The sequence below is a fragment of the Falco cherrug genome, chromosome 12 (genome assembly GCF_023634085.1).
Source record: "Falco cherrug isolate bFalChe1 chromosome 12, bFalChe1.pri, whole genome shotgun sequence".
Taxonomy (NCBI): Eukaryota; Metazoa; Chordata; class Aves; order Falconiformes; family Falconidae; genus Falco; species Falco cherrug.
In genome coordinates, this window is record NC_073708.1 from 28,171,874 (window position 1) to 28,199,685 (window position 27,812).

At 42.7% G+C, this 27,812-nt stretch overlaps 2 protein-coding genes across 4 annotated transcripts in view; one reads left to right on the forward strand and one right to left on the reverse strand.

Annotated features, from left to right (window-relative positions):
• The window catches only part of OSBPL9 (oxysterol binding protein like 9), a 63,907-nt gene extending 52,379 nt beyond the window's left edge, over positions 1-11,528 (forward strand). For all 3 annotated transcript variants that reach the window (XM_055724593.1, XM_055724594.1, XM_055724595.1), the window contains 14 exons: positions 415-516; positions 2,778-2,937; positions 3,614-3,726; positions 3,985-4,103; positions 5,527-5,612; positions 5,853-6,027; positions 7,519-7,603; positions 7,870-7,980; positions 8,349-8,412; positions 8,521-8,661; positions 9,575-9,653; positions 10,029-10,120; positions 10,529-10,664; positions 10,775-11,528. In XM_055724593.1, coding sequence (XP_055580568.1) covers positions 415-516; positions 2,778-2,937; positions 3,614-3,726; positions 3,985-4,103; positions 5,527-5,612; positions 5,853-6,027; positions 7,519-7,603; positions 7,870-7,980; positions 8,349-8,412; positions 8,521-8,661; positions 9,575-9,653; positions 10,029-10,120; positions 10,529-10,664; positions 10,775-10,849 — 1,538 coding nt within the window. In that variant the 3' untranslated portion in view covers positions 10,850-11,528. The remainder of the gene's footprint in view (positions 1-414; positions 517-2,777; positions 2,938-3,613; positions 3,727-3,984; positions 4,104-5,526; positions 5,613-5,852; positions 6,028-7,518; positions 7,604-7,869; positions 7,981-8,348; positions 8,413-8,520; positions 8,662-9,574; positions 9,654-10,028; positions 10,121-10,528; positions 10,665-10,774) is intronic.
• A 742-nt stretch (positions 11,529-12,270) lies between these two features.
• NRDC (nardilysin convertase) overlaps positions 12,271-27,812 on the reverse strand; it is a 28,463-nt gene continuing 12,921 nt past the window's right edge. The window contains exons 9-31 of the mRNA XM_055724581.1: positions 27,432-27,505; positions 27,179-27,248; positions 26,703-26,780; positions 26,154-26,274; positions 26,017-26,075; positions 25,396-25,450; positions 23,851-23,955; positions 23,453-23,576; positions 22,832-22,918; positions 22,097-22,216; positions 21,316-21,367; positions 20,051-20,201; positions 18,800-18,927; positions 18,300-18,462; positions 17,026-17,057; positions 16,619-16,757; positions 16,107-16,154; positions 15,694-15,746; positions 14,984-15,067; positions 13,479-13,569; positions 13,048-13,164; positions 12,759-12,848; positions 12,271-12,491 (exon numbers count right to left, since the gene is read on the reverse strand). Coding sequence (XP_055580556.1) covers positions 12,291-12,491; positions 12,759-12,848; positions 13,048-13,164; positions 13,479-13,569; positions 14,984-15,067; positions 15,694-15,746; positions 16,107-16,154; positions 16,619-16,757; positions 17,026-17,057; positions 18,300-18,462; positions 18,800-18,927; positions 20,051-20,201; positions 21,316-21,367; positions 22,097-22,216; positions 22,832-22,918; positions 23,453-23,576; positions 23,851-23,955; positions 25,396-25,450; positions 26,017-26,075; positions 26,154-26,274; positions 26,703-26,780; positions 27,179-27,248; positions 27,432-27,505 — 2,242 coding nt within the window. The 3' untranslated portion in view covers positions 12,271-12,290. The remainder of the gene's footprint in view (positions 12,492-12,758; positions 12,849-13,047; positions 13,165-13,478; positions 13,570-14,983; positions 15,068-15,693; positions 15,747-16,106; positions 16,155-16,618; positions 16,758-17,025; positions 17,058-18,299; positions 18,463-18,799; positions 18,928-20,050; positions 20,202-21,315; positions 21,368-22,096; positions 22,217-22,831; positions 22,919-23,452; positions 23,577-23,850; positions 23,956-25,395; positions 25,451-26,016; positions 26,076-26,153; positions 26,275-26,702; positions 26,781-27,178; positions 27,249-27,431; positions 27,506-27,812) is intronic.

The window sequence follows — 27,812 nt, forward strand, 5'->3', positions numbered from 1 at the left end:
CAGTGCACACTCGCTGCAGTGGTGCAAAGGCAGAGAAAGGAGTGGGAGGCACGGGGCTTCCTCAGCCATCAGGTCTGTCTGCCTCTAGTTCTGTGGATAAGCTGGTATATTTCACTTGTTCTAAGTTATTGGCTTACATTTCTAATATACTTTCATAAAATAAATGAAACTATAACTTTCAGAAAAGTGCTTTCTAGCTAAATAATGGCAATTTTTTAAATGCCGTCCTTCCTTAACAAAAAGGAGCTAGCTGATAACAATGGCAGAAACATGTTTTTCTGTCTGAATGGCTTTTCTATAAAACATTTAATTTTTGAAGGTGAGGTGAAATATGTGGAATCTCTTTCCCAACAAAACTATAATTCTTATATTTAAATGTGAATTTTGGGTTTAATTTATAAAAATATCCCCTAGAACCTGCTCAGTTGTGCAAGTCGGAGCAGCGACCTTCCTCTTTGCCAGTGGGACCTGTGGTAGCATCACTTGGAAATCAGACTCCAACACCAAATAGTACAGGTATGGTTCTGTTTAATTGTCTTACTGAAGTACAGGAAACAAAACCTGAATATATACTGCCTGTAACCTAATGTAATTAGCTATTAAGAAAACAATGTATTGGCCTACACCTTGCTTCTAATCAACACGTTTCAGTGTTGTGTTAAAATCCATTATTGTGCTCTCCCTCCCCCCACCCCCCGCCCTGCAACTTTGTACTTGGTTTCTTCTCCACATCATTGCAATCTTGTAGTAATCAGCACAAGAACTTTGCGTTCATACATAATGTGTGGCCTGTCGGGTTTTTAATTCATTGATTCCCTCCTCTCTCCTTTAAATAATAGCATTCTTTGGGCTTTTTGTAACTACAATAGATGTTTTGAAGCAAAAATTGCTATTATATACATAAAGTTGCTGTAATTATCTGTTTAGAAGTCCTATGATATTTTGTTTGTGTTTTTTTTTAAAACCATAGCTACTTACTTAGCATATTTTTTTGTCTGTGTTGATCAGTTCTATTGATTATATTGTCCAGTCATGCTAAACTCTCTCAGTTCCTTTCCAAGTTTTTTTCTAAGCTTGTGTGTAACTGATGTGTTGTTACTTTATTACTACTGTTCCTTCCCAGAACACTAATACCTGTGTTAACCAGCATTTGTCCCAATGTGAAAAATGAGGGAAACCACTGCTGGCTTTTTCTCCTGCCAGGAAGTTCCTTTTCTTAGTCTTGTTCTATGCGTCTCATGTTCTAGTTAGTTTCTGGTGATTGTTGTCTGTGTAAGTACCTAAGTTTGCTTAATAACCTCTGCTGCGGCATCGGCTTCCACGAAAGGTCTGTGTCGGTGTTAACCTGGTTTGTCTTTATTGCGGTGGCTCTTTTGAAGGACAGCAAGTAAGTGTTGAGACAGGATTCATGTAATCCATTTTAGAAACTGGATTCATTAGATTTTGTCACAAGTATGTTTTGTGGAATTGGAAATAAATTGGAAAAAGATGTTTTAGGTAAGTAGAACACGAGTGAAAACTGGCTGGACTGCCAGGCCTGAGGCTTGCGATCAGCTGTGTGAGGTCCAAATGGCAACCAGGTGGCTACTGGTGTTTCTCAGGGGTTGATACTGGGTCCGATACTGGTTAACATCTCTGATAACCTGGACATGGAGCTTGCCGAATTGAGAACAGTGGGTAGGACAGTACTGCCATGCAGGAGGGCTGTGACTGGCTGGGGAAGCAGGCTGCCAGAAACCTCGTGAAATTTGATGAAGGCAAATGCAAGGTCCTCTGCTCAGCTAGGATGGGCATAGCCCTCAGCCTGCCCTCGGCATGGTGTGCGCTGCAGCCTGGCTGAAGAGGAGCCAGGGGTCCTGGTGAGCGACAAGCAGAACGTGAGTCAGCAGCCTGTCCTTGTGGTGGCAAAGGTTTTGCTGCATACTGGGCTGGACTAGTGAGGGGGTAAGGAGCAGATGAAGAGAATTGATTGTCCTCTCTTTCTGGGATCTGTGAGACCATGTCTTGAGTACTATGTATAGTTTTGGGTTCCACACTACAAAGACGTGGACCACCAAGACTGGGAAGCTGAGGCCCGTGATGTACTTAGAGACTGACAGAACTGGATTTGTTCAGCCTTAGGAAAATCAAGCTAAAGAGGGATGTAGCTGCTGTCTTCTGCCGACTTTTGGGAGGGTATAAAGAAGGTAGAACTGGGCTCCTCTTGAAGATGCACAGCAAAAGGATGAGGCAATCTGTTGTAAGAAAAGAAATTCCAAGTAGGTATTAGAAAATGTTTGGTTTTATAATGAGGTGGTTCCAACTTTGGAATAGGTTCCCCAAAAAGATTGTGGATTCTTCATCTTGAGAGATTTTTAAAACCTGACTAGACATGATCTGGGACAAACTGGTATAATTTTTGAGCTGCCTGGGCCTCTAGTGGGGAGTAGACGAGATGACTTCCAGACACGCTTCCCAATATAAATCATACTATGAATCTATACGGGTTTTCAGCATTGTTGTTTTGCCTTTAATCCGCAACACTGGGGAAAACATGTCCTTATAGTTTACTGTTGTTCTGTGTTCCTGATTTTCCTCATGGTCTCTTTTCTGATAGCTGTTAAATGAAACTCAGTATGAACAGACTAATTATTCCTTCTAATTTTGCAAGATACCGTACCTTCTGAGTTTGCATTAGTCTTTATTGCTTTGAACAATCATGCTTGTAAGTTAGAACAGGTGGATTTTGAAAGAATTTGGGGTTTTGTATTTAGTCTTTAATTTTTAATACTCCACAGGAAGTGGGCAGTCGGCACCTAGCAGCAGCCTCACCTCTCCAAGCCATGTCAACCTGTCTCCAAATACAGTCCCAGATTTTTCTTACTCAAGCAGTGAGGATGAGTTCTATGATGCTGACGAATTCTATCAGAGCAGTTCTTCCCCAAAGCGTTGTATGGAGTAAGTACCTGAAGTACTCGGTGCGTGCTGAATGCAACTGTAAGCTACAAGGGCATGGCTTGTCTGCTTGTAAAAGTTAGTTAAGCTAAATAAGTGAGTAAGCCACATAGGCTGCCCCCGCCCCCGGCAAGCCATTCTGTGTAACAGAATAAGATTACCCCCTGCCCCAGCAGGTTTCTTGAGGCATGTGGTTTTTTCTTCTGCTCCTTTCCATTCCATCAGGTGTATGTTGACAAAACTCTTAAGATAAACCAAACTTGAGAAGCCACCATCTCAAATATAATCTGAGACCATGGTGTCTTTCATGTGCATTCATTGCAGTGTTTGGTAAATGGCCATTTCCCTCTCACATCTACTAAAAGAGATTTTTTGAAGTTGACTGCCTTTTCCCAAAATCTAGTTACTCTTTTTTTCTGAAGCAGAAAATTAATTTTAAGAGATTATACAAATTTCAAAGAGGAATTAGTCAGTTGTTTTATGCCTTCAGGTGTTACTGTCTTAGATTGCAGGCTTTCCCACTTGTTTAGCTACAATTCATTTTAAGTTTTCTATGAATTAGCGTGCAGCACTTATATTAACGTCTACCAGTAAATTTGTCATCTGTGTACATTAAATTATAGTAAATTGGTCTGAATTAGTTCATTGTGAATTGTGAGAATTTATTACTCTTCTTTAGTTCTTCAGGGTCTGCTGCAGTCCTGACTCGGAGCAGCACGGGAAGTAGTCTGAAACGTCCAGATACCACAGAATCCCTCAATTCTTCCATGTCTAATGGGACAAACGATGCTGGTGAGTGGACTGTGTGAACTTCCCATTTATTTGTGTTAATTGATTGTCAATCTGTATGCAAGCTGTGTCAATATATGTATGATCTTATATATATATATATAAACCAAGGTATTTGTACTGTTTCTTTGCTAATGGAAGGTTGTTGAACTGTAGGATTTAAAAACTTTAGTTTTTTAAATAAGACCTTTTTGACAGCAAATCAAATACAATCTGTCTCTGAAGGTTTAGAGAAAAACAAAAGCAATTTGGTCTTTCTAGATCTCTTCGATCCTCCTGATGATCGAGATGATGATGGGGAAGGAGAATCAGTGGAAGAACATAAGAGTGTTATTATGCATCTGTTGTCACAAGTTAGATTAGGAATGGATCTAACAAAGGTAAACTTGCTGACTGTTCATGGGGAAGGGAGAGGGACTAAACCCTGAATTCCGGGTAAATCAGTTCAATGTTAACGTAATTTAACTGTTTGTTCTGAAAGCTAGTTAAGCTATAATCTCTTTAGCACGTTATTTAATTGGGATTATTACTGGGAGTGAAAAATGGATGCAGAATAAATGTATCGAACTGCTAAAATCTGTTTGGGAAAAGAGTTTGCTATGGAAAGTAGCTGTTTGTTTTCTTTGAACCTGATCCTTAGAGTGCCTGCAAAGCTGAGGTAAGAGGAATGCTGTGTGCAGTAGTAGTGTTTCTGCATGCAGTAGGAATATTTATAATGTCTTTAGCTTCCTAGAACAGAGATCTACAAGATCCCAGTGTATGGTGACGTTCAATAAAACATAAATAAAATAATAAAGCATAAATAAATAATAAGGCATAGAATGAAATGCTTTGCTTAATTGGGATCTTGTTGAGTAAGTTGCTTGTGTATTTTAAAACCCTACATGTAGGCCTGGCAAGTAAAGAGCTGGATTTTCCATGAATGTGATTCATGTTGGTGTCTGTCTTAAGGTTGAAGGAACAGCATTCTGAAGGTGTTGATCTTTCTAGGCAACTCGGTTAAATTTAAACAAGTAATTCCAGATTGGAAAAGAGTAGGAGAAATCAATCCTATCATTAGTTTCCTTAATTGGATGACTTTTAACTGCCCAGTCTGGAACTCACAATAGACAAGAAAAAGATAAAGTTAAAACCTTTGTGGAGAAACAGCCAGCAGGTCACAAGCAAACTACAGAAGATTTCTGACAGTCCTGAATAAGAATTGATGCAAAGTATGTCTGTTTTGGGAACTCCTGGAATACTTGAAAATTACTGATCTCAAATTAAACTGCCAAGAAGCATCAGGAGCACGCATCATGTCTACATCAACTTTAAAGTCAACAACAGCAATCAACACTGCTGCCAGCAGTGGTCTGTACTGCAGCAGGCAGCAGATCCACAGGAACGGAACCTGCAGGTGCTGTTGGGGAAGAATAGTAGCAGAGATGAGAGAACCTTCGTGTTTGAGAGGCACACAGGATATATAACTGAAATTTGACAGTGTACATATAGATGAAATCAAATAATCAGCATTAACTAAGAACAGCTTTTGGTAATAAGCTCAGCCACGTAGTGGACGTGCTCTAAGTGGGACTAGAATAGGTGTAAGACAAGAGACAGTTCCTCTGAACTCTTTGGTTTTCTAAAAGATGCCAACTGACCTGCATATGTCAGAACTCATCGGTAAGTTTGAGAACACAATCAGCTTTCAGGCAGATGAAGCCTTGGGTGCTTTGTGTGCTATTTACAGTTAATGAGTGGAATGCTTTTGTGTGGGATGTTAAAGTTCTCTTGATCTAGAAGAGTTGTTTTTTCTTCACCCAGGTGGTTCTTCCAACTTTTATCCTAGAAAGAAGATCATTGTTGGAAATGTATGCTGACTTTTTTGCACATCCGGACTTATTTGTCAGGTATTTGGCTTTTGAAGTAGAGCATTAACTGGTTCTGATATTGTTTATGGGCCTTGTGGGTGCTAAAAGTCAGTGGGTTTTGAGGAATGTTGCATGGGGTTTGATCTGAACTTGAAAAATAGTCAAAGTAGGCAAACTTCTAGTTGTAAAACAATTGAACATCCAAAACGCTTTCCTGTATTTGAGGTACCTGCTTGTATTTCATTTTGCCTGTCCTCTTCTCTCTCTTGGTGCATATAGCATTAGTGACCAGAAGGATCCAAAGGAGCGAATGGTTCAAGTGGTTAAGTGGTACCTCTCAGCTTTTCATGCAGGAAGAAAAGGGTCAGTTGCTAAAAAGCCTTACAATCCCATTTTGGGCGAGATCTTCCGATGCCATTGGGTATTACCGGGCACTGAAGGTGAAGATGATATGGTTAGTTTCTTGTGGTATGTTTTTTTTTTTTTTGGCGTCTCTGATGCATGCGAGTGATTGCCAAAGCTTTGATAATTTACTGACTGAAATGGCTTATGCTATGTTTAAGTAGCAAAATTGACAAACTACGGCAATTTCTTAACTGATTTCACCCCTTCCTCCTTCCTTTTCTGTGAATAGAAGTTTGAAATATCTTGTATAACAAAATTTGAGCTATTAAGTCTTTTAAGAATCATTTGACATGAAAATGTTCTCTTTCCTTGTTTCGTAGCACCGGGTATGAATTCCTTTCTTTCCAAAGTTCTGAAATTTTTTTTTTAAATAATTTCTCTAAACACTGGTGGTTTTATCACTAGCGTTTCTTTTCCTCAGTTACAACCTAGAAAGCAGTGCAGTTTCTCCCGTACATTTAACCTTTTAAAATGTTTTTTGTAGACTTCTGGTCTGGATTCTGAGCTTGGATAGTATTTTAGTTCTACATCTGTGTCTGGCCACTACTTTTCCTTTTGTACTTTAGCAGAGTGTGTCCGGTGGAGTGAAGGACACAGTAACAGTTGTGCCACTCTCGTAATCGGGAGACATCACCTACCAGTGTGTGAGCTTTTAGTGAGACTGAAGGATTACTCAGGCTTCCGCGCCGTGTGAACCACAGCCAACAGTGCCCCACTGATGCCAGAGAAAGCTCTAGCACTTGCAGTGCAGCCTGGTGCAGCATTTTTTTTGTCACTGTTGGGTTTGGGTTGTTTTTTCTAACGCCTTGTTCAGGCTTCTCACCTTGGAAAGTTGCAAACGATGATGTGGGAAGTGCTGTTGTGAGATTCTTCACGTAGCCTCGGTGTAGTATATCTACTAGTGATCGTTTAGATATAAAGTATGTATTTTTTCCATTTAATTTGCCCCCTCTCCCCCTGCCCCCCAGCCTGTTTCTTTGCTCAAATCTTTCTTTTGTTCCCAAGGTGAATGTTTGGACTTCTGTTTGCTGGCATAAAGGCAATATTTGTGCTTCCGTTGCTTCTAACGATGAATTCCACTTTTCATTATTTGCCCCAGGAAGTGAATGTTGTTTTATGGTTTTACGATACATATAATCTGATCATTATTAATATGCATATCAGACTTTCTCAGAAGCAAAGAGGAAAACTATTTCTGCCACCCATTTCTTATTAGTTAATAAGAAATAAAGTGGATTTAAATACTATTTTGTAATTAGGTTTATACATGGCTCTTTCAGTTTAACTGTTTCATTTGGGAACATCTCCCCAGGTACATTTATACCGGAAAACAAGAGAGTAGAAACTCTTATTCTTTAGAAAGTGTCATTGTTTCAGGAGTAAGGAGTTATTCCCCATGAAACCAGCAAACTGACAATTAAGTTAAAATCACTGCAATACATTTTTAGAAGCCTTTAAACATGGAAGCTACTTCTCTTGGAAGCTTTTGAGTGTTTTGTGAGCGCTGTCAGTGATGAAGATCCTCTTTCCTGTCATGCAGGAGCCAGTTTCAGAAGGACCAGTTCCTTGGGTCAGCAAAAGCAGTGTAACGTTTGTGGCAGAGCAGGTGTCTCATCATCCTCCAAGTAAGTTGACAATAACTTTGCTAATAGAGATGGCATATGGACAGGAGAGACAGTCAAATCAGCTCTGGGTGTCAATCTTGGATTTACATTTTCTCTCCAAATTTAAAAGCTGAAAGTTTTCTCTCTGAACTGTTTTTGTGGGGAAAAAAATTGCAAACTCTGTTGCCACGTAAGTATGAGGCTTTTTGAGATATTTCCTGATGAATGAATCTGGAAACAACAGCACTAATGTCTTATGCTGCTATTTTAAATACCTTTTTCTTCAGTTTCAGCATTTTACGCGGAGTGTTTTAGCAAGAGGATACAGTTCAATGCTCACATATGGACCAAGTCAAAATTCCTGGGAATGTCTATTGGGGTTCATAACATAGGGCAAGGTACGTACATGCAAATGTAACAAGGGAAGGGAAATTTGTATTCTGCAGCTAGAATTCTTACAGAAATTATCTAAAGTAATCCTATTAAATGTAAAGGATGTTTGGATTTACATAACTAGAGCTTATATATCTACGAATCGGAGACTCCTTCTGCCCACTTTGTGCGCTGAAGTCACTTAGGTCCCAGTTTTTCATGTAAATGCAGCTGGCCCTGCCTTTTCTAGAAGCTGGGCATTCCCCGCATCGATGAAAGATAAAGCTTTTCACCTTTCCTTTTTATGGTACCCATTTTTAACGGAAGTATTTGAGTATATTATTTTTTGTAAAGGTTTTGCTTGTGTTTTTTAAATCTGTTTTTTCTTTAATAGGATGTGTCACATGCCTAGATTACGATGAACACTATATTTTGACATTTCCTAATGGTTATGGAAGGCAAGTAAATGCTCTATTTGGTATTTTCATTTTTAATGCCTTGTAATATTTCATGCTTAAAATGTATCAGTTAAGAGGCTACAAATATACACATATTTATAATTGCAGGTCTATTCTCACTGTGCCATGGATAGAACTTGGTGGAGAATGCAGTATTAATTGCTCAAAGACAGGTTATAACGCTTCCATCGTCTTCCACACAAAACCATTTTATGGAGGAAAGAAGCACAGAATTACAGCTGAAATTTTGTAAGCCAGTTTCTTCAGTTAAACCTCTTTTTTTTTTTTTTTTTTCTCTCTACTTAAATGCTGACTGTTTTTTCAAGACAGTCAGGAGTGTAAAATACTGAAAGAGCTGCACTCAGTAACTCAGCTCATGGCTGCCTGTCACAGGGTGCCGTTTTATAGCCACAATTTGAGAGAGGGAACCTGCATAGGCTTGCCACCCTGCCTTGCCGTGCTCTAAAACATTCTATGCTGATTACCAAAAGGAACTTAAATTTTCACTCCTGAATTATCCAGACTGTCTTCAGCATTAGCTCTACTAAAAATCCTGAAGCGGGCCTTGCAATACTGCTGTTAATTAACGGTTCTGCTGCAGGCCTTGACGTATTTATTTACACCTGTGGTTTGATGGATTTTGGTCAGACCCTGTGCACATGCCCAGAGCAGACAATTCAGTGGGGATTTGCATCTTATTTGGACAGCTGCTGTGACATCAGTAAGTGGATGCTGACAAAATGAGGTTTATAACTTGGTTTTAAGTAATTTCTAGACACACATTGATAGATGTCGTCTGTGAAGCAGTGTTTTGTTTCCCAGTAGTCTGGCGAAGAAGCTATGGATTTGTAAAACCTTTTTAAGCTTAAACTTACTACTAAATCTGTTTGGAAAGCCTGTAACTAGCTTCCTAAAGTCTAAATGTAGCCCTAAAGCAAGACCCGTCTTACCCCAGAACAGCACTTCCTTTGAAGGTTTTTCCAACTTACTAATGCAGAACTTCTCACTCGTAAACAGAACCCGCATCTTTTCTGGATTGGTGGTGGGTGTTTTAAGGGCTGATAAAAACCAGACTCCGCAGCAACTAGGACAAAGGTTTCACCCTTCAGGGTCTTTCAGCTACTGTAGCACAACTGAGAAATGACTGTTTCTTTCTGTTTAGTTCTCCTAATGACAAGAAACCCTTCTGCTCAATTGAAGGCGAATGGAACGGTGTCATGTACGCAAAATACACCACAGGGGTAAAGCAGCTTTTTTTCTTTTTTCTTTGGTTGTTTTTGTTTTCATCAGAAATGGAAGATTGTGCTTCAAAGGTTTTTTTGGTGGTTTCTTTTTGGTTTTATTAAAATAAACATTAATAGTTGGGAACTCCTGTGAAGCTGCCCGAAAAGATCACAGGAATGCTGAATTTGGGATAAAAGTCCCAAATTTACTTTGTTAATTTATTCTTAAGGTAACTTGATTTTTATAGCAAGAACAGAATCCAGTGATGACTTTTTATGTATTTCCTGACAACCAGTGTACTAGAGTGTGAGGCTATATAAATTTTAAGCCTAGATAAAGAACTGAGTTGTGGTTTGTTTTGTTTTTGTCTTTTTTTAAAAACCTCACTCTAGGAGAATGCTGTCTTTATAGATACCAAGAAAATGCCTACAATTAAGAAGAAGGTAAGGAAATTGGAGGACCAAGACGACTTTGAGTCTCGCTGGTAAGAACTTTAGTTAAATGGGCAAATTAAGACTTGTTTTCGTTAGACTCAAGTTGGCAGTACCCAGCTTATCCGTGGGCAGCCGGGCTCGGCGCTGGCCTTTGTGGCCAGAGAGAGCCCAGGTACAAGCAGGTTGGGGTTTTGAAGGGGAAGAGGAGCCCCTGGTCACATCCCTGTTGGGACCAAATGTCCCAGGGAGGTCCGGAGAGCCTCGCTGCAGCCGCCGTGCTCCTGGCAGTAGTGCAGCTGTGGTTAATATATATTGAGGGGTGTCTGCCCTTTGGATAAAGTGAGACCTACCCTAATTCAGACTAATATTGATGCTAATTATTAGCCAGTAATATGTTTCTACAGCCTTGTAGCACTTTGCTTCTCTAAAGCGGTCTCCATTCATATTTCCTTTTTAAGCTTATGGAAAGATGTAACCTACAACTTAAAAATTAGAGACATCGACGCAGCCACAGCTGCAAAGCACGCGCTCGAAGAAAGACAGAGAGCTGAAGCCAGAGCCAGAAAGGAGAATGAGACCTCGTGGGAAACAAGGGTGAGCTTTATTCCAACAGTGTAAATGCCCTCTAACCTGTCATATTGGTTCCTTTCCAACTGAGTCATAAAAAGCTTACATCCAATTATTCCCTCTTCTCTTTTTCCTAGTTATTCCATGAAGATGGCGAATGCTGGGTTTACGATGAGCCGCTACTGAAACGACTCGCTGCCAGTAAACATTAAGGGGGTTGTAAAACCAGAAAACATTCAAGCCTTGGCTTAGCAAAGTTTACATCTGATACCAAGATAGTCATCAGTTAGCACGTACGCTGACCCCTCCAGCTACAGTGGTTCCTATCTCAGGGATACTGGACTTACTGATGCAGATAAGCAATTAAACGAAACAAGAAACGTCTTGGCTGTGCAGTACCTTTATACTGGACTCTGCTATACTGGTGGTGTATTCGGGCTTCAAAGGCAGCTCTTGGAGCCCTGTTACTGCTGCTTCTAAAGCAGGGAGAATCTGGGCCGTGAAGCGTGTACACTTTGTACAACCACTGTGAAGGCCATGGCATTGGTATCAGTTGCATTATATTCCTGGGTCCTACATATTTAAAAAATGAGAAACAAAATGCAAGACGTCATTTAAATCTAGCTGATGTTTGCAGTGTGTAAATACGAGGATTCCTTTGATGGGACAATTTGTTAGAAAATGCTACGTAAATGTTATCTTCCACCTGTATGATAATCAAATTTTTGGCATTTCAGTGTCTTGCCCAAAATAACTTTGTTATTTTGAGATTGAAATGTAACCATAGATAATTCTACTCAATGCATCTTAAAGCTTCATAAAATAGATTTTTCAAACTTATCTTATGGACTTTTTATTTATTTCATAATAAACCTTTGCAGCAAGACTTTATTCAGCTGAGTGATGATCAATTGTTTTATGTAAAATGTATTGGTTTTATTTTTTCCCAGCTGGAATCCTTGCAGCTCAACCTGCTTCTTCAAGCGGTTCATTAACGAGCAAAAGGAGCAGAACTTGCACCACTCGCAGCAGAATTTTTCTGGAAGCGCCTAGCACTTCAGGAATCTTTGCATTTCTGTGCTGTTGCTTTAAAGTTAAATAAGGGTTGAGTAATTAAGGAGCTGTATGTAGCAATCAAACTATTTTTCTTGCCACAGTTACATCTAGCTTTTATTTGATCTGAATTTGTCTGTGTTACACATACAAAAAACCTAAAAAAAAAACAAACCCCAACCTGTGTGAGATGGAAGCCTGAGGCTTTTTTCCCCCTCCCCCCAGTCTGTATCTCTCTGGGAGGAGCGCAGAATACTTCCTCCGACGAGCTGCAGCTGCTGCAGGAATGATGCACAAGACAGACTGAACGAAAAGGTGCAGCCCACCCCTGCAGGCAGCTGGAGAGGAGGACATCGCATCTTCCCCGTGGCGGGGGGGAACTCTCCCCTCACTCCAGCTCTGTGGCAGGGCTGTGCCTATTCTTAATGAGATTAATGAGTAAAGTTGGCTGGAACCTTCCTTGAGAACAGCTTCCTCATGTCTGAACGGGCACCTCATCCCAGCTACCGCTACAGCCCTGGTTTAGTAAACCCAGGTTTGTGATGTTCATGTTGCAGAAAGCACCTGTATTACACATCACTGCAGGGCAAGGGCTCAGTTTTATTTTAGTATTTTATGGTAAGGGAGAACATTCAGAGTTGATGTGTAAGCTTTGATGTCTTTGATGGAAGTAACATTAGTCATCAAAGAAGATGGGGGCAAGAAAATCAGATGAGGTATTTCACCAGATGAAGAATTCTGTACTTCTGCGACAGCTGCTGTAACCTCCGAGTCCCCTTCATGTTTTCCATATCCAACCACCTGGAAGAAAGTTACCAAAAAAGAAATTTGGCTCTAAGCCTGTATAAACTTGGATTTCTTCCAGTGTTCTATCAGCCCTGACAATTAAATACAGATACTTAAACGCAATTCAAATGCCAATAATAATTAGAAATGTAGAAAATAGGAACAGTGAGTGAGGATAACCACCCCGTTACATGTTTTGATTATGGAGCTCCTCTACCGCACCCTCACTGGGCTTTCTGAGGTCAGCAAAGGGTGGCAGGGTGGAAGCTGACACACACTCACGTGTACACTGAGCACTTTCTTCTTGTTGCTTCTGTGAGCTTGGAACCAGGTCACCAGGTCTGATTTTGAAACAGACTTCAGAGCTTCAATCTGAAACCACAGGAAGGAGGTTTAAGTACCAGAGTGGCAATCCAAGTAATTTTAAACATTTAAAACAGCATGCAGTTTTAGAATCAGTCTGTCAACTAGTAGCATAAATCCCTCTATTTATTGCATTTAAAACTGCTCCAGAAAGCGACGTGTGAGTGTCCCCTGTGGAATCACTGACACCCCCCGAGGGCCCACCAACCTCACGGGCAAGCCGGTCAAAGAGATACTGCTGCGTCACCACTTCATTCCAGTTCCTGTCTACTTCTTCTCCAAGATGGGAGTCTTCACATTCCTTAAGTTTTATCAAAGCTGTAACCTACCATTGAAAAAGACAAAAACCAATTCATTTCAAAGCATTAAGAACTACCTTCATTTACCACCGGGTTCACTGAAGCTGAAAGAAAGCCCACCTGACATTGACAAGGTAGTTCGAGGCTTTTGAGCTTAACTGTGAATGGCCAGAGAGCAAGTGCTTACAGAGTGGCTGCTGGGTGGAGGAAGGGGGAGGATTTAAAAGTGAGTCCTTCGTCCGGAAAACCTCAGAGATATGCAGGATCCCTGGAACTGAACCCACCGGTTTAGGTGTCATATAGCGGTTCAAGGAAGAGCTTTTCAAGAGCAAGTGTTTACCTGGGTGCTGAAAGCATCTTCAGTTAAATGCTTGATTTTCTCTTCAAAGCAAGAAAGAAACTCCTCTATCTTCTTGTCAACCAATTCAGAACTAAAAGAGAGTTAAATAATTAAATCGGGCAGGAAAGAGGAAAAAACCCATAGTGAGGGCTAAAGGAGCAGCACGGCCCCAGCTGAGGAGGGAACGTTTGGGTCAGGCTTGTTTCCCTCCAGCCCTGAAAAGCTCACGCATCTGTCAACACCATCTTCCCTAGTACCAGGAATAAAACCAGTGCTCTGGTTTGGAGCTGTGTGACGTATTATTCAAACACGGGGACTTTAGATAACCAAGCAGCGAGAGGAGCTGCTGCTGCGACGATGCTGTCGGGGACCCAGGCCGTGGCGCGCCCAGCTGCAGCCCCAAGCCCTGCAGGTGAACAGTTATGTTCTGCTGGCTTGAGACAAAAAGAAAGAAAAATACCGCGATGTGCTGGCCTCGTGAGGTTTCCAAGGCACAAAACCTTCCCTGACGCTATTATTTTTCATAAGAAAATTGCGTATTTTTCATCTAACCCTGCAGCTCTGGCAGGTCAAATACCTGTAGTTAGCCCCAGCTTTGAATAAAACCATAATATTTTTATATATATTTATATCTGCCTGCTGAAGGGGAGCCAGAACAGCCGTTTACTTGGCAGCAGCCGGAGCTCTCCTGACGGGGCACCTTCAGAAGAGCAGCAGGGTATTTTACTTCGGTTTTGGGTTACTTATCCCTGTTCAAGTCGGGACTGCCGCAGTTTTTAAGATGCTTAAGGCTACCTTTATTTAGGCGTTGGTTTTCAGTCATGATGTTGTGACTGTCAGCAGTGTCACGAGCTGGGGCCAGGAGCACTCGCTTTTGACTGTTTCCATAACTCCCCTCATAAAATAAATCAATCCCTCTGTGGCCTGAAACAGCTGTGAGCTCTGAGAGCAGGTGCGCGGAAAAGCTCCGGCACAAGCCAACGGAAGTCAGCTGGGACCTGACCTAACACAGCAAGGAGAACAGTCAGCGAGACTCTCGGTAATAATTCTTGAGCTGGACACGGCGTAAATTCACCACTGGCGCAAAACGTGCCATGTCAGCATGGTCACGGTTAGCTGGACACCTCCCCCCCCTCCCCGGGGCTCAGCCTTCAGTGCCTGCACACACGCCAGCCCCACTGGCCGCCTCGGTAAACCCGGCTGCCGTAAACGTCCTGCGCTCGGGTCCTCCCTGTTCAGACAACAGCAGCAACAGCTGCCAGTTACGGAGCCGCTCTGCACCGCAGCACAGGTGAGGAACGGCCTCCACCAGACCACTCCACTCCAGCCAGCTCCACCAGACCACTCCACTCCAGCCAGCTGGTCCGCATCAGCCAGGCCCTGCCTGCGCCTCTGCCGCGGGGGCACGGCGGTAAGGCCACCAGAACTGGGTGCTGGCAGCTCCGGGGTGACTCCGGCGGCCCAAGGCCGGCAGCAGTGCTGAGCATTAACCACTGAGCACTTACTTGTATTTAGTTGCCTGGGTTGCTACTGTGACAGAGAAGCCAAGAATCCCAGAAGTATTCCTGCAGGTAGGGTACACGTGGTAGCTTAAAAAAAAAAAAAAAAAAAAAAAAAACAACACACAAAAAAAGTAATAAAGTCATTCCACAAGCACAATTAAATTTTCACTTGTAGGACACGCTACAAGTTAAAATAGTGTTGGTACTTCAGAAAGAAAAATCTCAGATAAAAATTCTCAAGTCTTAGTTCCTTTGTTTTCTGCATCAGTGCACTTCAGCGTTTTCTCATTTTTAGGAAATCCTTTTAAGCCTGGCAGAGTACTTGTGTTTGTGTTCCTGCAAACTAATTCAAGCAGAGTGACAGACCTATAGATGTGAAAAGCTTGTTCCAGTTCCTGAGGTAGAAGGGTGCCTCTGCGGGAGGCTGCTACGCGCCGCAGAGCTGCTGTGAAAACAGCCCTGGGGAACCAGGAGCTGATTTGGAAAGTGGAAGGAACAACTTTATGCCGAATAATTTTGGGAGTTCACACACTGCTAAAAGCTGCAATTCTTACAGGACTCAAAAGCAACGTGACTGCAGCTTGTACCGATGGGTGCTCTTGGGTGCGATGCGTTTATGTTTCCATTACAACAATTCAGGAACTGGCCGCTGTGCAGGCAGGGCTTCCAAAGTAAAAACAGGAAAGAGTAAAAGCAGGTGTGAGTGAACTCACCCGAGGGTCTGCTTGGTTCTCAGGAAGTCGAAGCAAGGCTCCTCCATGTGCATCTGAAACGGAGCACAGAGGCGTTACAGCAGGAGCGGGGCTCCGCTGCAGCCAGCCCGTGGGCTCCGTCTGGACCTGTGACGGCAGCACAGCACGTGCACCCGCTGCAGCGCTGCCTCCCAGCCTCACCCGCTGCACCAAGAGGTCTCAGCCTCCCGGGCGGGCAGCTAAGAACGGCCTTCCACACTGCCCGTCGCTGTGGCACGCCGGGGATCCTGGCCCAAACGTTCGGGTTTAATCAGAGTGAGCAATGGATACACGCTGTCCCCCGGTACCATTTAGCCCCGTGGCCTTATCCCAGCTCCCAGCAGCTTTCAGGGAAGACACTTCTGATGAGGGAGGAGACACGAACACTAACTTACCACGAGCAGTTCCATGAGGGTATATTCCCTTAGGTTCCTGGCACCTGACTAGAAAGAAAATGGAGAATTTAGAGTGATTTCGTGGATGTTCTGACCAAGCCGCCAGCTGCGGCACACACCTCCGCCTGGACTGCAGCGCTAAGCTACAGTTCACAGCGGGGACAGGTGGAAAGTCCGTGTTTTCCACAGGGGCCTCAATACAGCCCTCAGAAGAGAGGGAGGGGCTCTCACCCAGGACCGTGAGATCCGTGGGGGACACACCAGGAAATCACCAAGGCACAAACCCAGCTCCCAGCACTAGCGCAAGCCGGGAGGGGGAGATGCCGGTTTTGGGGAGCCCCACAGGCTGCGAGAGCCCACCTGGGTTCAACCTCCCAGGCCTGCGCTTAGACGAGGATCCAGCATCACACCCCCGCCCAGAGACTGCTCCCGACACCGTGACGTTACGTACAACGGTAGCACCATCCGCTACCCCGGGGAACAGGGCAGCGCACACCCAGCTAACGCGTTACCTGGTAATAGACCGTCACTTCCGAGTTGGCGTCGCCTTTGTTGAGAGTTTTCACCTTGCACAGCAGATGGGAGTTTGGCAAATCCACCACCCGGAACTGGACAGGGCAGGGATGGGCCAGGGGAGCGAACTGGAGCTTTCTGAAGGGCGGACAGACAGCAAAGTGTCTGACACCCGCTCACGTCTCAGCCAAAACCAATGTAACACCCGGTCATTTACACTCACTCTGACATCATTTTCCCCTCTCCCAAACCAGAACAATGCCCGAGGAACAGCCACCGGCAGCGCTGTGTCCAGGAGGCGAGAAGGGCACTTCTGCATCGCTCCCACCCTGACCCCTTCCACCGGAAAATTATAACCTGATGAGTTTTTACATCATGAGTGGTGCCTAAGTCAAGAGATACTTACTGAACAACGTAATTCAGAAAATCCTTTGCTTCCTAGGAGAGAAAGCATAAACATAAGTTTTATTTAGAAGAGAATTACTACCCCAATTTACAACCGCACACCCCAGTGCATCACTTGAGAAAGTGACACACACCCCTCCCCCCCAAAGAACGAGCTCTGTCACATCACCTACGTCCCTGCCCCCTCGCCTTATTCCAGGTCCCTCTGGACGCCCCACACCACAGTCCCCAGGCAGCTTCTTGCCCTGTAACTTCTGCAGAAGGAGAATGCACAAGGCAGAGAAATGGTGCCAGCCATCGCGGCAGCAAAGGGGGGACATGGGGGAGAGAAGCCCCCCTCTTGCGCAGGAAGCTGGAGCTCTGGGAGGACAACCCTGGGGCTTCTTAAGTGAAAGAAACGGGAGGAGATAAGAGAAACGGCAACACTGATGCAGGAGTTACAGGGCTGCACGTGCCACACTGTGAAAGGAGCTCAGCCCGCAGAGGCTGCAGCGAGAAAAGCATTTTGAATGAAGACTGTTCGCAAATCACGATTAGGTTCTCCGAGCTCCTTCTGTTCCGCAGCCCAGGAGGGACAGCGGACCTTACAAGAACCTCACCTCCCGCAGGACATTAGCACATTTTATTTAGGGGGCTTTAAACAGTTCCTGGACAAACTTCTTGGCACAGACCGCAACTGCTGAAGGTTTCTCTCCCATGCCACGCACCGGCACTCAACGACACCGGACACAGGGAGCTGAGCCCCATTACAAGGCTGCTTTTAAAAGCCTGACAGGACTATGTGTGACCTTGGCCCAGGCTGGAGTCTTCAGTAAACACTGCAGGTGTTTGACAGCACCGAAGGTGCCTGAATCTCAGTGAGGTTTGATCAAACCATGCAGGCAATCCCATTTCCAGGATAAATGTACTTGGAGGGAAGCCGCCTCCTGTGGCACCACCACGGAAAATTCTCGGTATCAAATACATCAATACACTAAACAACATGAAAAATGGTGGCAACAGGGCAAACCGGTTACAGGCATATTGCTACCACGTTTTTCCCTCTCTGCAGTTTAAATCTAAATTCCTGGAAACTTCTGTTTGAACTGGCATCTCTGGACTCCCGAGTGGCTTATCCAGACAAGCACTCCTGAGCTGTTAGAGGTGAAGCTGCCCTGCACAGCGAGCACAGAAGAGGCAACCGAGTCACCCGGCAGCTGAGCACTGGAGTTGCGGCGTTAAAGCCCATTTTAAGAAGAAGCTGGAGCGCGTGCCAGCTGCTGAAGCTGTACTTACTCTGCTCGTGAAGTTTCCTTGTACGAGACCCTCTACAAAGAGCTGTGATTTGAAAGCCTTAACAAAGGACGAGAGAGACTCAATGGAAAGGCCGTTCATCAGCGTCTGGTATTTATCTATCATGGACCACCTGCCATGCTCTAAAATCAGGAGGCGCACATCCCTGCAATGCAAGAAGGAAGACAAAACCACAGGCCGTCAAGAGCTGTTTAACGCACGAGATCCCATTTCTGACTCGGGGTCGTGCTGGAGACAGGGAGGCGGTCCCCAGGAGGATTGCTGTGGGCTCTGATGCTCCCCCAGCACCTGCTGTTGGCTACGGGTCACTTCAGCAGCTACCTGGATGTTTGATATGCTGGGCACAGAGCTGCTTGAGCTCTCTAAGCTACAAGCAAACCCTGGAACAAGCCTCTGTGAGCGCAGAGCAGCGATTCCTGAGCTCTTCAGCTCAACCTCGACACCCACTGCACAGCCACTTTTTGCCCTCCCCCGGTACTCACTTGGCCAGAGTTTCAGGTTTGATGAGGATGTTGAAGTACGTTTTCTTCAGCTGCTCTGTTATCATTTCAAAAACTGCTGGAGTAAAGCTGAAGTCAGACAAGTAATCAATGATGAGCTGAAACAGAAGCTGTAAAGAGAACAGTTTTAAGTCAGGGGTTTGTTGGTTTTTTTTAAAGAACCAATTTAAACTTCATCCTATATAATAATAATAAAAAAAAAAATCATTGTTATTTGGTCAACGCAGGAGATGCGCAGTGTTACTAAAGCACATTCCTCGGTTCCATTTGATTTTCTTCACTACGCAATTTCATACCAAATTACAGTCAGTTTCAAAAGGACAGCATCTTTAGAACGCAAACGAAATAAGCTCAATATCCCAAATCAATAGGAGTTTCCACATTCTACCGGAACAAACCTAGCCTGTAGCTCCAACATTTCTGTACTAGATATCTCAGTTCTTACTTTTACAGCTGACCAGCACAATATCATTGCGACAGAGGAGCTTCCACGATTAAAAAAAAAGAATATTCAGATCACGCTATTTGCATCTCTGGCTTTTTCTGTTAAACCTCTGACGTGACTGACAGTCTTGTTAAAGCTCCAGTCAAGCTCTTGCCATGACAGTCTACGGAAGCCTGGTGGCTCTTTCCTCTTCAGTCACTAAATCCCCTCTGTTTGGGCTTGCCACATCTCACACAGCCAGCGTTTAGGGAATGGGAACAGGGATCCCCAATCCTCGTAAGATAAGCTCTTGGCAACCCAGCAAGAGAAAACTGCACCCAAAATGAGGATGTTCGGAAGCTGTATCTCTACAGTCAAACTGTAAACAAAACCTATTTTCAGACACGCTTCCCCAGACAGTGTGCAAACAGCCTCAGCTTACAGATGGAGAGGCTCTCTAACTCTCTATAGGGACATGGGAGACTCACAGCTCTTTTTAAAGGAAAAGCTGTTAAAGTCTTAATGGAGATACAGCTATTAATTAAAGGAAGATTTCTCTTAAGTCAGCCTAAGGTCAGTAATTTGAGCTTGTGTAAGTGAATAAAACTACATCTCTATACATGTAAGCACATGAAAAAGCATTTGCTGCATTACCCTGTATCTGAACAGAGATACAAATTTTCCAATGTAAAATACCCCACCTAAACATTCCAAGCTCCAGCCAGCTAGGCTCCAGCTGCTAGGACAGAAAGCACATACACTGCAGAGCAGCATGCATTAAAAGTACTTAGAAGATCAGCAGCACTTACAGGTAGTTTATGATTGAATCCTTTCACTCGAATGACCAAGCCATGCTCTCCAGCTACCAGCTTGTATTCCAACTGAGCAACGTCTGCTTCATAAGCTGGTTCACCGAGATTGTGGGAAAGGATGCTCACAAATGTATCAAACAAAACTATGCTGGATGGAGAAAGGGGCAGAGGGTTAAAAAGAAAGAGAAAAAAAAAAGGATGGAATAGAAGATAAAAATCAAGTCAAATGAGTTTAACGGTACACACAAAAAGTTCTCCAACAGAAATGAATACTCGAGTACAATGAGATTCAAAAAGAAAGTTTCAACAAACCCAGAAACACAAAATGCAAGTTTTTCTTCGTTCAGAAAGCACACCATACTAAAAAATTATTTTGACATTCAACTGTTCTTTGCAAAGAGTAAGACTCCAGCTTTACACGATTTAAGATTTCTTCTAAGACAGAAATGCACATGGTAACACGCCGATGCTCAAAACATCAAACCATCACAGAAAATGAGATTATTGCTATTTGTGTAAGGGAATGGGGGACAGATGGGCTCAGTTATGCTGAAGACTTGAGTAATGAGATGACTATCTATCAAGACAAAAAAATAATAATAAGCTAGAGCAAAACAGGCTACACAACGTGGAAATCGCAGTCCGTACTTCCAGATCTTTGATATTGCCTGGATTCCAAATCGAAGGACAAACTAACAAAGCCCCGTTGAAAACAGATTTATAAAGGCTTTCCCAAAGCATCAGTTATGCAGGTCTCAGCAGGCTTGCGATAAAAGTACTATGAAGTTTGTTACAAATGGCAATGCTAGCCTAGACTAGAAGTGCAGCCCGTGCAGAGCTGTCACCTTGAGGTCTGCCTAACCGCTGGTTCCTAACTGCTGCTGCTGGCCTCTCCACCTGCACCCTACAGGCTTCCAAGGTGCTGGTTCGGGACATGACTGCTGACTGCTCTTTTCAGGATCGACTCCTTCTCCAAGCACTTCCTTCTGGCGTGTGCACTGCTGCTGCTACGTTATTTTTTCCAAAACTTGCACTGGGGAATAACACACCATGAAACTCCTATGCATGTGTTTGCTGCAGTAATGATCTGCTGCACAACCACCCTCCCTGAACTACAGAGAAAAGCAGAAGAGAAGTGTAAGAACATGAGAAAAGGAAGCCTTATTCTATTCCAGCTTAAAATTAATCTCTCTTCATGGTTTTTTATAAGGTACGGTAATTTAGTTACTCTGCAAGATAAGCACAAATAATATAATCCTCACTTCTCTGCAGACTGCTGTATCAACGGAGAGATGAGATGGAATCGAACATAACCTGGTAGGGACAAAGAAACTTAAATGAGTAATTGTACAAAAAATGACAGCTTTCAAAAGTCAAACATATTTCCATCAGGTTTTCTTTGGTCACAGTTTGAGTCTAATGAAAATGGTCATTCAGCTCTAAGAACGCATTTTTGCTTATATTAACTCATCATCAAACGTCTTCTCTTTTTCATGCCAAAATCTTCCCTTAAGAGTATCAAATATTAGAACAAAGCTGTGCTTTGCAGAATACTAACTCCCACGGTGCAACCATTATAAATAAAGAAAAACTCCACAAAACGTCTGTTTAACAGACATTAAAAACTGTCACGTTCTGCTTGAAAGCAGCAATGTATTTTCCACATTTGACTCGGATCCAGGTTGTATTTTTCTCTTTCTGTAGACGAGACTATAGTCTCTTCTAATTAACGTTCCTTCATTCTCAAGCCCTTGTCTTAGTATCATATTCTGTCTGTCCATAGTCAGATGTCCACAAGTCAATATATTTCAGTGACTCACATTTTTAACCTGAGGTATCAGCAGGGTATCTTTGTTGCAAGGTAGTTTCTACCTGCTTCTCTTATTATTGTAGCTAATAAACATATCAAAAGGGCCATGGAAGAGCTGACAGTAAACACTGAGTTGAAATGATGAACCGTATCATGGGTTATTTGCCTTCAAATAAATTTCAGCTGGTAAAACCAGGGACTTCCTACTCTTCTGAAAGCCCTACGGCATTTACCTTTTGGGATTTTGAATTTATCATCCTTCCTGTACCAGAGACAGCCTTGTTGTGTGCTTAGTGTTTTGACTGGATATTCCGTCTCAGGGCAGTCAGCAACTTTCAAAGCAAAGTCAGTGGCTAACAAAAAGAAAAACCAGACCAAAACCAGAAGTGAGTGGGTTTCACAGCCAGGCTACCTGCATGAAAGTCTTTAAAATTATCAACAAAGTACATTTCCCACCCACCCCCACCCCCGCAGTTTGCTAAATTATATGTGAAAATGCTTTCCTGGACCCAAAGAACATGTATTTTTCAGTTCCACACCAGAACAGTGGCTCAGAAGCAGTGCGGAAACGGTGATGTCGCATTCCACCCAGGATACAAGTTATGGGTTTATTTTCATTTGGTTTTGGCAACAAAGCCAGATGGTATTCAGATGCTTTCAAAACCAGCAGGATTAAGCAAATTAAATGCTCTTTTAGGATTCCAGAGAACTGTGTTACCTCTCATTGACAGTGTGAGGCCTGCTGTGTTACGGCTCTATGATCTGTAAGTTTACACCTCGGGAAGACTCAGTTCTCAAGCTTATGAATAAAAAGAATATTAAATAAAATTCAGGTGAACAGACCTCTCATATTCTTTAATTCGCAAAAACAGGTTGTTGTCAGGTGAAAACTAAGATTGTTGGTAAACTACAGAAAATATTCAATTAAATTCTTGGGGGAAGATTTCACTCATGCCCAGGTGCCTTACCTATGTATTTGTTTTCTTCTGGAAGGTGCAAATCCTGATTTAACTCAAAGTCACTGGCCCATAAATCACTCCAGTACTTGTCAATATCTATTAAAAAACATAAAATGCATTTAGTTAAACAGGAAGGTAATACCCTATTCCCTGGCCAGCTATCTCACCTCTTGCTATCTCTGTGAAGATCTGCAGTACAACAGGGGTTTCTTAACACCACCTGGTTCACCGTGACTCTTTCTAAATCCCTTCCTACAAACTCTCCTGGAGGAGGAATGAAGCAGTCCTACTAAAAAGTAAATCAAGCCTGCCTGAATTAGTAATCCAGCTACCAACATGCCCTTCCTTCATGGTTTGTGTTCTTTTCCCTGTTCAGGACTTGAATGGCAGTCAAGTGGAGGGCTCGCTGAGATCCCTGCCTCCTAAAACAATTGTAAACTAGGGAGTGGGAATCAACTGAAACCAAACAAAGAAAATTGTGGAGTAGGACAGAGTATTTGATTAACAATGAGGTCAGTAAAACACTGAGGCTTCATTTCCCTACTTCCCTGCGGCTCTATCTTGTGTTGTCATCCTCTTAATATCTCTATTGCATGAGTCAGACGTTCTCGGTTGCTGCTGCTGTTTTACCTTCCACGCTGTATTGCGTTCCAAACCACTTTTCTTTCAGGTGACACTGGCCTTCATTGGCAGCAGACAGCAAAACGAGGTTGGCTCTCTGGGGACTGAGCTGGTTAAGGGCATCAGCAATGATCTGCAAGTTCAAGACAATACCTCAGTTCAAATGCAGCCCTGGCTCTGCCTGACCCAGCAAAGACTTCTCAGTTTGCACATAGGAAGAATAAGACATAACAAGCTTACAAAAAAGGAGACTGGCTTTCTGAATATAAAAAGTGTGTGTCAATTAATACAGAACCTGGGCCTGTATTATGCCTAATTATAAATGCCTATATACGTGCTTCTATTATACAGCGTGCCCGTATTTTCCTTACGTCAAAACATGTAATCAGAGTTCAAAGAGTATTTACCTCAGGCTTGTATTCAAACAAAAGCTGGTCTCCTGTCAGAAAATCCTCCTTCTGAAACAACTGCATGTTCTCACAAAGGCTTTCCACATAGTCAACTGGATCTGTCTGTAAGCAAATAAATAAAGCTGTTTTTCACGTGGTCAGAAAATTAAAATGTCAATTTTCTGTTCTGAGAAGAGCTTGACTGGTTAGGTATGTTGAGCACGACTTGCATGCTGTGCTTGTTATGGCGTTTAGTTTCAGTTATTGAACTAAATACATTTCATAACCACATGTAATGCTCAGGACTCCTCTAAGAATCCTGAAATATCAGACACATCATCTTGGTAGAAGAAACCTCGAGCGTGCAGTTTACAGTCATTGAACCTACTGAATTGCAGACCCAGCAGAATACACTGCGTGCCTCCAGGAAACACAAGCAGAGTCCTGCAATTCAAGATTTAGGGTCATCTGGAACCCGGAAAGAGCAAGCCGAGGAACTGCTGCTGCTGCATGAGTTACCTCTGATTCTGCTCCTTTCCTAAGTTCTCTGCCATGATGTACAGTGTAAGGAGGAAGAGAGTCTCCCATTCGGACATGGAAGTACAGATTGCCTTTTAACGATATACGACTGCCTAGTGGAGAGCTTCTCACCGAGTACTTTTGGCTTTTTCTGAACCAGCCAACATTATATTCTAAGTCCAGATACTGACCACAGTTCACCTGGAAAGAGTTTGGACACGTCTGTGTCTGGTAAATGTAGTGGAAAACACAACCAAGGATTTCTTAAGACACTGTACACGTGAGGAAACATTAAACCTCTCCTGGGGCATGTAACTAGTTGCTTATCCCAAAACCATGCCTCTGTGACCATTATCCTTTAGGATGGCCACGACCAGCTCTTCCCGTCAACCAGAAGAGTGGGCCTGCCATGACTAAGTCATTCACCCATCCCTAAGGTACACAACCCTGTCAAAAAAGCACATGCATCCCCCTGTTCCTTGCTTTTACCTTTCTTCACCTTTAATAAAAACAAGTAAGCTTTTTGCTAATTCCTATTTCAGCAAGGCAAGGAGGACTTGACACAAAACGACATTTAGTTTTGTAATGTTGTACCAGCAGGCAAGGGGGTCGTCAGCACCCTGGCCTTTGTGAGGCCAGGTCACCAGCAAGCCACGCCTCTCACACAACCCTGCTGTTCTATTCCCAGAAATCAGCAGTGCCAAACCAGCTTAAAAAAAGTGAAATTAGGCAAAAATACCAAAAAGCCCCAATCTGGAGAGCTCCATGAATGGGCACAGAACTTCACACACAAGGGCCTAATGATCAGAACTCGAAAAGAACCTACCTAGTAGGTAGAGAATTGTAAAAGTAACATTTAATTCTGTTATGAAAAAAAGTCAACACTATTTCTCTGCCTAGAATACAAATTCTTTCAGCAAAATACAGCCTCATTAAGTGCATGATCTATTTCTGGTTAAACAGAACTTTGAAAATGTGTTTCAAAATCAAAAAGAAATCCTTTATATGGTTTACCTATATCAACACAAAACAGTGGATGAATACCTGCTCTTGATAGTGAAATTCATTAGCTTCAATCTTCTGTATTTCTTCCCATATTCTGCAAAGGAAGGAGAATAGAATAGAAGTGGATTTCTTCCATTATTCCACAACATTTATCAAGAATCTGAAAAAAAAAAGCAGTCTTCTAGGAAACGCATCAAGGGTGAGTTCAGTGATTCACTTCCCTTCCATCCAAAAGGGTGTTTCTCAATTGGCAGAAAGTTCTGCTGTTTTCCAAAGAGGAAGAGACTCAACTACAAAGAGGCAAAATCTGATAGCAAAGTAACATAAAGGTTAACACCAGAACACCACAGCCCTGACTTTCACAGATTTGGCTCGACAAATTCATTTCAATAAACACAAAGCTGCACTAACTAGTTCAGCTTATTAAAATTAGAAATGAGATCACAATAAATCAAACAAAAAGCACCAAGAAAGGAGCATAAACATTTAGCAAATTCAATTTTAAGCTTTTTTAAACCGATACGTTTCCCATGCAGACAAGCTTTACTACTGACTCACCGTTTATGCTCTAGTAACTCAACAAAGTGCAAACACTACAAATAAAAGGCTAACGGAGAAGGACAATCATGCCAATATCTGGATGTAGCGGCAAACACTTGCCTTTTATCTGGCCCTCTCTTCTGCAGCATCTTCACATACTGAAATACAATATGGGCCACCTGCAGACAGAAAGGAACAGATCAGTTTTTCCAGATGTTAGGAAAACAGTAAGAAAATCAAGTTGCAGCAAACCATACCTCATAGAAGTGCTTGTAACCTTCATCAGTCAAGGTCACAGAAATGCTGAAGATGGAGTAAGTGGAGTTCTGTTCAAATCCCGTTTCACCATTTCCTCCATATAATGCAAGAGCCCAAAACCTATGGAAGAGTTAAAGGTACTTACTAATTACTCATTTCTGCTGTATTTGAGCTTAATTACAATTACCATATCACAGCTTTACTTTAAAGGCTTTCAATCCGTTTACGGTTCACACAAAGCTTTTCCAACATAAAGGTGTGAACCTCTGGCTACAGGGTTTAAGAAAACAGTGGAAAAGCTAAGTTACCTTTTGGGGGTCTCTTAAAGATCAGTCACAGATACCGCTGACCCATGGATCAACAGACCAAACCCCACTTATTTCTTACTTGGGTTCATCATCAATTTAAGCAATATCACTAAAAAATGCTGACACAAGAAGGCAGGCTTGGCCTGGTTTTATATAGATAGCAAAAATGTATACACAAAATAGTTTGCCTTTATTAGTGATAGCAAAACATTTAATAAATATGCTTAAAAAAATACATACTTTTTCCTAAGGAAAGAAAGAACACTGCCTTTGCCTTCATGTCCCACCAGCCAGGAAATATAATGAAGAGGCTTCACCCTAAAAGAAAATTTGAAAGAGATTAAATGCCGGGAGGTAATAAGTTTCACAGAAAGAACTCAAATCACTAGACAAACGACTAAAATATACACTGTGTGCTTCTTCACGGCAAGTTTTTCACTTTCAGGCACCGTAAAGATAAGCTACAAATGTGGCAGCTGAGAACATAATGACTGATCAGAGTCAGTGAGGAATGACATTGAACCAGCTGTGTACCAATTCCACACAATTTGGAAAAGGAACCATATCTGCATCAATTTGATTAATTTTAAAAAAGTTCTCCTAGGGAAACAAAGCGATCTGTAACACAAATAAATGAGATTATTCGGTTTGTTGTGAAAGTCAATGAATTATTCACAGCATACACGTGGCAGAAGTAAAATGCAGCACAACTGTACCTGTAATACTGTTCCTGTGGGGGAAGCGCCCAAGTGATACTCAGTGAATGAACTTTCCTGATTGGAACAACTGAACACAAATAAATTTAATGAATATAAATATACTGATTAGACATAGATAAGTTTTACATAATGCAGAAGGAATGGTTAAGGTATTCAGAACCACACAGAATTATTCTACAAAGTATCCAGATCACCCAGAGAAAATATGAAGTTAGGTATTCAAAACATTTAAACAAATTATTTTACTTGCCTCTGTAAAGCTTGTGAAATTCTGGTGTGTCAAAAGGCTGAGTCAGATGGCCAAAGCTGGGTTTGGGTAAACCACTTAAAAGCAAAATTAGAAGTGTGATGTTACTGCCAAGGATTCAAAGCTACACTGAGATAATCACAAGACGTAAGCATCCATAGCTCTGACGTGACAAGAGGCGATGGCCTTTAACAAAGGGCACAGCCCAGGAGCCACCCAGCCCGAGGTGGAAGGCAGCCTGGCATTCGCTCGCACTCTGCCCGCGCAAGAAAATAATTACTCAGGATATAGACCCCCATCAGCTCTGCCCTCTCCTTCCATCCAAGGCAGTAAGAATAAAAAGTTTGCTTTCCTAACAGAGGAAAGGAAAGCCAAGCACAGTAA